Here is a 10,251-nt window from a genome sequence, read left to right on the forward strand (position 1 = left end):
ATTGTATCAATGCTCCAGAAATAAACATCGACACGATAAATATGTCTCACTATTTACTCATAGAAAAGCTTTTTTCCTCCTTCAGTGTTTGTTTTTTTAAAAAAAAACTAACGAAACGTAAATAGTTACAGAGTGAACTGTGTGAGTATTTTTTTTACCATATTAGAAACAACAAAAAAAAAACAGCAGCATGCTTAAGCTGGTAGTAAAACACGTCAAAAAACTACCGGTTGAGTTGGGTTTTATTATGAGTAACCGAGTTGTTAAGAGATAAGGAGGAGAGTTGGGTCAAAACTAAGGAAGCTGTTAAAAAAGTCAGCAGATGAAAAATTGAAAAAATAAACAACAATTATTTATACCGAGATAATTTAACAAAAACATTTTGCGGCTGAAATAAAGAAAGGAGTTACTTATAAAACATTTTTGGCTTCTCAGTATCGTAAATTATTATTTCAGTGTTGCTTTTACGTCTCGAACACGTTCTAACTTAACCTAAAGGGACTCTACGAAACAAGAACGGGGACTATCTACGCTGGTCATTGAAAAATGCACCAAAATTTGATTAGTAAAATTAAACGAAACGTGAAGTTAAAATCAAATCAAAAATGGCTACTGTCAAAATTGCATATAAGAAAATGCTGACAACAAGCCATTGAACACAAAATTTAGGTAAGAAAAACTTATATTCGCGGCAACCTTGTTTTGGGGACTTTACTGTGATATGCGCATTCGCATTGAAAGAACTATAAAATCTTTTCCGTCGTAGATGACTCCGTCCTTGTTTTTAAGGTCACTACAAGTATAAGTGCGATGCATTTCAAATCGTTTAAAGAAAGTAATTATAATTATAAGTTTGGTAATTTATTGAGATGATTACAAGAATTCTTATCAATAACAGTTCGGTCAAATAAATACAACATGTGATTGACCACTCCTTAATTATGACTTTCAACATGACACATCAATCCAATTATTGTGAAAACCAAAACATTCTCCACAGGATTAAGGGAGTAGAAAGATTGACATAAAGATTAAAAGCATAAGAAGAATATAACAAATCGTTATTTCCAACATTTGCAGACAATTTAAAATGGTAACCATAGAATTTACACTCATTATATATGATAACACTTGAAAACAACTTACATGGTTGATTACAGATCTGAATTCTAAGTATTCCTTATTCGCGGAGTCGACAAAATTAGTTCTCACAAAATGCATTTTTTTTTGGTTGAAGAAATTACTTGCCAAAAAAATTGGTACTGTGTGGTCACTGGACTACAATAATAAGAAAAAGGACCACAGGAAATCGCACTGAGTAGATTCTGATTCATTCTGATTTGTCGTGTGCATTGATAGTTTTTTGTTGTGAGAGCAGCAGTCTGTCAATGCGACCTCAACATTTTTGAAAGAAACAAAATATGTTGTTGTTCCCATACGTCGTTATAATTATAATTATAAATAATTATAATTCGTAATTACGCTTGTGTTAATATAACGAGTAATATTTGTAATCGGCATTAACGTTTTAACAAACCCTATTTTCTTTGTTATAAATCAAACATTTTCTTTGTCAACTTTAAATATCAAGATGAAAATCATGCGGTAAACAGGGATTGGCTAATTACCAAACTATGACATCATGTCAAAGTAGCAAGTTGATTGATTGGATTAATAGATATTAACATGAGCTATGCAAACGAACCTATTGAAGCTTGTTTCTGGACATAGGTCAAGAATAAGTAAAAAACACTCAAATAAGATAGGCGGTGCAAGTTAATTTGAAAAAAAAAACAGGTTCCGAATGGATCTCGTGTAATAAAATGTCAATTAGTAGACATAAAAGGAGTGGAGGAGACGGTCACTGTCATAACACATGTTTATTGTCCAGCTTGATCTTTACCTTAGTAATTAGTGGGTAGCCTTAATTTATTAATTATGAACTGTAATTAAATTAAGTTGCTGTTAACGACTGTTAATCTTTTAGTGAAAGCTTTATAGCAGCGGGAAAGAAATGTGTTCGACACAAACTTTTGACGATCGGAAGCAAAGCAGTGTGTTCTGCACGTTTCTGTACGAGGGAGTAAGAAGTATCCAAGATTCAAGCAATGTTATGAAAGAAAACATCAACACACTTTTACATGACAATAAAAGGTTGCTACGATTAACAGTTTTAATACCGTCTTATATCTGATAGTTTGATTAATATTTTTACGTGACACATTTCAAGAGAACACCTTTCTGCAGCTCAAATTTTAAACTTCAACATCGCCATGGCTCCTGGAAACAATAATATGAAACAGGTTAAAGAAAAAGATTTGGAAATGGCGCATATACTTAAGAGAGACGGTAATTTTTTATTTTTTGTGTAATTTTGCTTGCATCATAGTAAATACAGTATGACTACTGCTTTTTTGCGTTTTGATTTTTTATCCTAACAAAAGAAAACAATTTTTTATCGAATTTTTCTGATGTTGAGAATAGTTGTTGTTGTTATTTAGCCTCTGAATAGTTAACAAATTCCCTTTGCTAGTAATCATATCCAAATATGTATCTATTTTCCTTACTTTCCTTTTAAGCCCTTACTAAGGTTGTTTTCAGAGAGATAACGCCACTCCTTGTTCTTCCATTTTTGGTACATTGTCTCAGTGTGAGGGGTCGGAGGATTTCATCTTCTGCAACCTCTGAGGTAACCAAATGGAAACCAAATACAATGAAAAAGAGGTAAATATATCTGATGAAGTAGCAGAAAGTCGAACAAAAATATATTTTGCATACAAAAGTCAAAGTTCTAGTGCAACAGCTAATTGGCTATTTATGTTAATTACAAGATGTGAAAAAATATCGAAAAAATGCTAGTAGTGGTAAAATGTTGAAGATCTTTTTAACATGTGACTTTTTCTTCTTGTCATTGATTGAAAGAACAAGAAAGCAGTTCATCGTTTTAAGTAAAATGTGAATATTATAAATAAAAAAAATATAGAGTTATACAAGACAATTGTTTAAGAGTATCTCATTTCCGTGAAAAATGTACAAATATAATTATCTTGATCTACCTGAAATGCCTCACTTAGTAAATCCACCCACCAGTCAAAAGTTACCAGCCTGACAATTAGCCAGCTCTGTTTTGCCGAGCCAAATTGCCTGCATATAAGTAGTCAATATGATAGACTAGTACGCACTCAAGGAGGTCTAGGATGCCGAATGTTTTTCGAAGGATCGCTTAGCGTACACATAGGTTAGAAGTAGAAACTCTCTAAATAGCTAGTTGACTTTTAAACTTTATGATTTGAGAAAAAATAACCATTTTGTAACATTTGGAAAACATTGCTTATTACACATCAAACTGAAGCTGTTAAAGTGTCATTAATCTTATCATTATCTTTTTTATTTGACCTCGTTGTGATGTAAGATGCGTTTAAAATTGGACAACTTTAATCAGTACAAGAATATAGGCGCCTCGAAAGAAATATATTTGGTAAAAATGCATGTAACATGGTGGTGACATGCTTTGTATTTTATAATACTTTGATTCATGTAAAACGTATTTTCTCAGGTTTCATTTGAAGTATTTATTGTCTGTATGCTGCTTAAACAACACAGTCACTTAGGGTGGTTTTTACACAAGTTTTCAGACCTTCCGATATTCACTGTCTTAAGAATATCTCAGAATAATTTTTGCCCAAAAGTTAAATTTTTTATTTTGAAACGAAAAAATGTTTTTCTTGTTTAAGAAAAGCGTTACAGTTTGTTAATGACATTCTCGAAGTTCTAATAAATGACTTCTACAGTTGTCATTTCAACCTATAGATTAAAAGAAAAAATGCATTGGAATAATTATGCACTGAAATAATACTGAAATATAAGTACTACCAATGTTCGCCATTATTCAAGATAAAAATAATTCAAAACAATAATGAGTTTTATTGTTGTGATACTTATATATGCATAGCCTGAAAAGGACTTTAAGTTGAGATAAATATGAAAATGCTAAAAATGGCAAAGTTTTGAAACAAATTTTTCTTCGGACCTTGTTACATGTCGTGTTTCTGAGTATTAAAACGTAAAGGGTACATGATCACAACACAAAAACAACAAAACATTCACCGTTTCTAATCTAATAATAGCCGTCGTCTGTCTGTGTGTCCGCAAAAGGCGCGTCCTGTTACGGAAGCAAGAAATGCGATATATATAAAGGACGGGCGACCCCGTTGATTTTTCCACGGGTTAGCGACTAGTCTCTTTAATAATAGCCGCCGTCTGTCTGTGTGTCCGCGAAAGGCGCGTCTGTTACAGAAACACGAAATGCGATATAAAAAGACGAGCGAACCCGTGGATTTTTCCACGGGCCATCGACTATTTTTTTAGTTCTAACCTAACAACATAATGAGATTTAAATTGGAAAATTTTTCAGTAGGTTAAAGAAAATGAGAAATATAAATTTCCAAAACGATGTTTGATGAGTGACTGATTTTAATTCATTGTTGTTGCTTTCACTGGCTTTATGTAGAATAATCTTATGTACGCAAAATTAAGAAGATACAGCTAGCCAGTTCAAAAAAATGTGAAGTTTATTTCATCAGAAAGTTTGATTCAATGGCATGATAAGTGCTTACATCAAATAAATTATGGATATCAAGTTTTAGTTATATTTTAGAAGTTCAAAGTGATATTTAAGATGATTTTAGACGTCGTTTTTATCCTCAGTGCTCATAAATCTATTTCTATTTTACCGCCATTAGCTCGACTTTCGTGTAAATCACTAAATTAAAAAAACAACAGGTCGTTTTGTAGCTCCTTTAATCAATCGCTAACAACGGATTAGGGTTAACTAAAACAAAAGATTGAAGAAACCGTTTAAAATAACATCCAATAAAGCATCACTAACCGGACACTTCAGAGAAAGAACTAAACCGAATTTTATTTTAAATTTAATAAAGAATTTTTCTTTGACTTGCAGTCCCTTCACATCCTCCCTTGTCGCGAAATTAACTTTATAAACGATAAACCAGACAAGCTTTTTATAAATATTTATTTTCAAATGTGGAATTTGCTATTTTTAAATTGATGTTGACAAAAATGCTGACCTTTTTATGATAGTAAAAAACTGCGGTCCGCATTTTTTATGAAAGTTAGTAAAAAACGAAAGATTTTTTTTTAAAGGAAAGCATTTTTTTTTTGGTTCTAAGGAATGTTATATTTGCTAACTCTCCGGTAGCAAATTATCCAGGAGACTAGCGGGGATAATATCCCGGGACAATTATCCAGGGAATTTAGTGACAGTTTCAGGTATTTTTGAATGTCCCATAAGATATTTAAGTTGTTGTTTTTGCGCTCAGATCAAATAAACTATTTAACATAATTTGCTTCACGTTTGTGTAAACCACTGTAACTTTACTTTCTAAGTATTTCAGCCATTTTTTTTTTTAATTTTGTATAAGATTTGTGTTGTTTGTTTGTTTTTTGTACAGTTATGTAAACAGTAACTTTGTATGTTTTACTTTCATGTTAAACTTTAAAACTGCAGACAATTAATGTTGCCGACACTTTTTATCGTGCATTCTTAAGAAGCTGAAACATTGTTATAGACTTAACGTCATTAAATGATGACTGACGTCAACAATAATTTCTAAGCAGTTTTGAATTTTTGCAGAAACTAAAGAATTTCTTAATTTTAAACAAAAGTCTATTGCCAACTGTAACTCGCATTACTTTTCAAAAAAAAAAAACTATGTTCCAGTTCTACCTACAATAGTCAACCAACATTACAATCGGTAAAATTTAACACAATAAATAATATTTTTTATCAACCAATTTTTTTTCGAACTCGTGCATTTTTTTTTTTTTTTTTTTTTTTGTTTCATTAAAAATCAAAACACCTCAAAAACAGGAGAATAAATAAGTTTACATTTTAGGTTTTAGGTTAGGAATTGTCGTTATACAATGGAGTCTCTACAAAGCGGTGCAAGAAAATCGCCGCTTAATAGAAATGTCTGCTTTACAAAGATTTTGTCAAAAATAGCTTTCGCAAGAATTTTGATCGAAAAAGGCTTTTTGAACGTTACTTTACGAGTATGTATTTGTGTAAGAAGAATTTTTTGTAACAGACTTTGTAACAGAAGATAATGTATTTGATAATGTCAAAGAAAGTTGTAAATTATTTAACCAAGGAGCCTTGGTTTGACATTAAAACATTTAAAAAATTGATGGATATTCTTTGTCGTCATTTTATTTTTATATTGCTAGCTTTATAGAGACTGCAAGGGTTCAGCCTACCAAGTATTACTGTCCCTCTTATAAAGCTGCGCACTTTAAACGGTGTGCGCTTTAACACTCAAAAAAGGCATATTTCTTTACACTCATTTTTTTGTTATAAACTCGAGAATTCTATGCATCAAAAGTTTTCGAAATAAGTCGGCACAAAGCAACTACGATGGTCAAATTTAGTCGATAAGATAAATGTTTTGTGTAAGTAAAAAATATATTTACCAGCTAAAAAATTCATAAAAATGATATAACAATTAATTGCTGCATATTTACTAATTGGCTTCCTTGAAGGTGCTTGTTTGAGGAAAGTTAATTCGAGAGATCCAATAATTAAAAAAGAGCTCAGTGGATATATATAGTGTTGCATAAAGTTTACAAACATAAACCAGTCACTGTTCAATTTACAGGATGAGTGAATGCAGATATGCAATAGAGAATGTCAGATGTTGAAACTGAATGAGATTAAAGTTGATCGAAAAATAATGCAAGTACAATTTTTGTAAAAAAGAATAATTGGTTTTCTGTGGTACATAGAAATATTTTATAAATTAAAAAAAGAAGTATTTTTAAATGATTGGTGGCCAATTGGGCTTGCAATTCTTTTAGTGAATTAAAAGTATAGTATTCCCTTTTTTATGAATTTTTCAATGAATTTTTCAATGAATACTGTTCTTTCTACAAAAACAAAATTGCCTCAAACTTTCTTCTTAATAATTTGTTAGCTATTTCTTTAGAAAACGATTTGACCGTTCATCATAATCGTCGATCAACGCTTTTGTCAGTCTCAAAAGAAAAACTGATTCAGAAAAAGAATGAATATATCCAATCATTTACTGTACATGGTCTTACCAAAATATGCACTGGTACGAAGGCTGAGTCCGTATTTTGGTTGATCATGTTAATGCTCGGGTTAGCTTTGTCAGTATATGTCGTATATAGACTGGTCTCAAAGTATCTGCAGTTTGAGATATATACTGAAGTATCTGAAACGGTGACAACAAAGAATCTCTTCCCTGCTATTACATTTTGCGACTATCAATTATTGGTTGCAGCTTATTTTTCATATTGTGGACAGTATATCAGAAAATCTTATAAAAATCCAGCACTGCATTGTTCATTGTCGTCATTTCAGCAGAATATATTCACCTCGAACACAAAATCCAACGTTAATGTATCGAATTCAAGCTTTTTTAATATCACCGAATGTACAACTTGGGGAAGCAAACAATGCAAAAATGATAAATACATACGAATGATAAAGAAACTAAACAATGTTTGCTTTACCTGGAATTATAACGGTGATCTTCATGACGCGTACAGTCACGCTTTTTTACAATTCGAAGTAAAAGACACAAAACGTCACTCATACATTGTTGCCATGATTCATGATCCAAGAGTGACAGAATTCGAAATGACAAATCGAGTTATCTTAGAGCCCAAGAAACATTATGAATTCAGGATTTTAAAGACTGTTTTTAAAAGATTACCTTCGCCCTATCCTTCCAATTGCACATCAAAAAAACCAAACGATATATTTCCTGGAAAATATACTCGCTTCACATGTTTGGAGTCGCTAGGATACATAAATGCATTTAAGACATGTGGAGATGTGTTTGATTATCACCGTGAATATATTCCGAAAGACTTGTACAGGAAGTACAAGCAAAATCGGAGCATAGCAGAGGTTTCTGAGTGCTTAAAAGAAGTTGGAACTAAAAAAGTAGAAGCGTCTATGGATTGCCCTTTTCCATGTGATGAAATCCAACTACTTACGACTTCATCTTCGCATGGAATGCATGGCAAAGAAGATGGAAACCGAACGATATATCGAGTTGATATTCAGTATCACAATGTTGATTCATATAAAGTTTTCGAGGAAAAAGTTTTATTTTCATGGGATCAAGTAGTCAGCGAGGTTGGTGGTCTACTTGGATTAGTTATTGGCGCTTCAGTAATTTCCGTTATTGAGATTCTGGCTTACTTTTATCTTTGTTGCATTCAAAAATGTGAGGACTATTACGAGAAGAAAAATAGAGGTATTGTCACTTAACGCTATAGACAAATTAGATCTAGTTGGATTTGTAATTTTTAAAATTTCTAAAATAATAAAATAACCGTAATTACTTCTCGGCTTGTTAAAAAAAATATTAATTAACTAAGCGTAGTCGTGTGAAAAATTCCCGGGAATTTATCCGTTTCTTCCCGGAAATTTATTCGTTTCTTCCCGGGAATTTATCCGTTTCTTCGCCTGGCTAATAAACGTTGTTCATTGAGCAATTTGACGACGTTTGTACCGAACCGTCAATAGACAAAAAATTATCAATTTTTATATCAAAAGATTTGTTAACTTTGTTGTTAAGCGGGAAAAAAAGGCAATGCAAATTATATAATTAATCAGCCGTAAAATGTGCATAATAAATTTATTATAAGAGATTGGACGAATAAGCGGGTAAGTACAGGTGAAAAGGTGGAGCACTAATTGCAGTTATGATTTACGTCAAATAAGTAAAAAGTCTAAGCCTGTTGAACCCTGTTCAAACAGTCAGTGCAAATCTTTTTAAAAAATAACTTTCCCGAGCCGAAAAACAAAATTACAACCAGCTGCCCTATTCTCGAAAAAGCAGTCGCCTGTTATTTCTGCTATACAAAGTTCCTGGAGAAGTTTTTAAAATCCATCATCGTGAATGGCACCAAGACGCACATGGAAGCCTGGGTGAATGCTTACAGGCAGCGTGTCCTTTTAGTTATAATATCTCTCAACTTCGCTTTATATATAAAAAACACGATTTCATTTCCTTCTACCTAAAAGAGTCACCCAGTAATCTTATTTAGCCGAAACAGTTATCAGTCTGTCTAGCTAAAACGTCATCGATTTTTTTTATTGTGCGGAACAAGTTCCAAAATTGAGCATCAGTTTGAATATTTTTTTTACAATGTTATGAGCAAAATATAGACCCTTTCGGAGTATCAAAGAAAAATCTTATTGATAAATTTTAGAATTTTGCCTAATTTTATAGTAAAATAAAAAATATCTAGCTATATGTAACATCTATGTGACCATCTATATTTACCTACTTCGCTGGAGGTAGCTAAAAGTAGCCACAACCAAAACCTTTTGCTTAATTAGTGAAGTCGTTGCATTGCACTTTTATGTTTAAGGTCTTATATAATGGAAACGGCTGAAAATAACTTTCGTCATCTTCTGCGTGGGTAACTAGGGCCCACCGAGGACCAAAGAAAAGGGTAATTTCCCAAATGTTGGGTCATACCACTTGTTTTTGGGAACAGACGGGTTGATGACGTCACCAAAGTACCTGTAAACTCCAATATCTCTTCAAACATTGCTTAAAAGTACACGATCATATACATTTTCAAGCTCTACACAATAGAGCCAACGGCCAAATGAATTTTCGAAAATTCTTTCTGTATGAACAGGTCATTGCTTACGTCGTTAAAATTAAAATGACGGATTTTTTAATTTTTATTGTTCTTCAGGCTAAGTGAATTTTTCCAGGGGCCTTATCGGCTACTTCTATATAAACAGATCATTTACTGTTATTCTCTGCTCTTTATTTCGAATGGAAATGCTATCGCTTCTTTAAAAGAAAGCTATGCGTCATTTGTCGCTATCATTTAAGCTGTATGGTGTTGTGGAAGTGCTACAACTACTCAACTAAACAATAACACAAGTTTTTACCGTAAATTACTGGTTAAGCATTGCTTATTTCATTTTAAAACAATAGAAATTTGTGGCAAGTCAACTCTAATAAAACGGTCGAGGTAAAGCCAGAAACAAGTGAATGTTTTTTATGCAGGAAAACTGGGATTTATCGTAAGGATGAAAACAGATATTTAAAATAAGAAAGGCGACTGTGGTTACAGATGTGCAGATAATTATCTAGCTAGGCACTGAGGATCACTTTGAAATTGTAGCTAGCTAACTAAAAATGAAGTGATTCTATACGGAAGAGAAATTTCGAGCTA

At 32.3% G+C, this 10,251-nt stretch overlaps 1 protein-coding gene across 1 annotated transcript; it reads left to right on the forward strand.

The window, feature by feature from the left end:
- Positions 1-2,697: 2,697 nt before the first annotated feature.
- On the forward strand, positions 2,698-8,317 carry LOC130636947 (acid-sensing ion channel 5-like). Its single transcript, XM_057446798.1, has 6 exons — positions 2,698-2,724; positions 3,413-3,478; positions 3,557-3,568; positions 5,219-5,289; positions 5,472-5,482; positions 7,002-8,317. The coding sequence occupies exons 1-6, from the start codon at positions 2,698-2,700 to the stop codon at positions 8,315-8,317; spliced, it is 1,503 nt and encodes a 500-aa protein (XP_057302781.1).
- The last annotated feature ends 1,934 nt before the right edge of the window (positions 8,318-10,251 follow it).

Source organism: Hydractinia symbiolongicarpus, chromosome 3 (genome assembly GCF_029227915.1).
Source record: "Hydractinia symbiolongicarpus strain clone_291-10 chromosome 3, HSymV2.1, whole genome shotgun sequence".
Classification (NCBI taxonomy): Eukaryota; Metazoa; Cnidaria; class Hydrozoa; order Anthoathecata; family Hydractiniidae; genus Hydractinia; species Hydractinia symbiolongicarpus.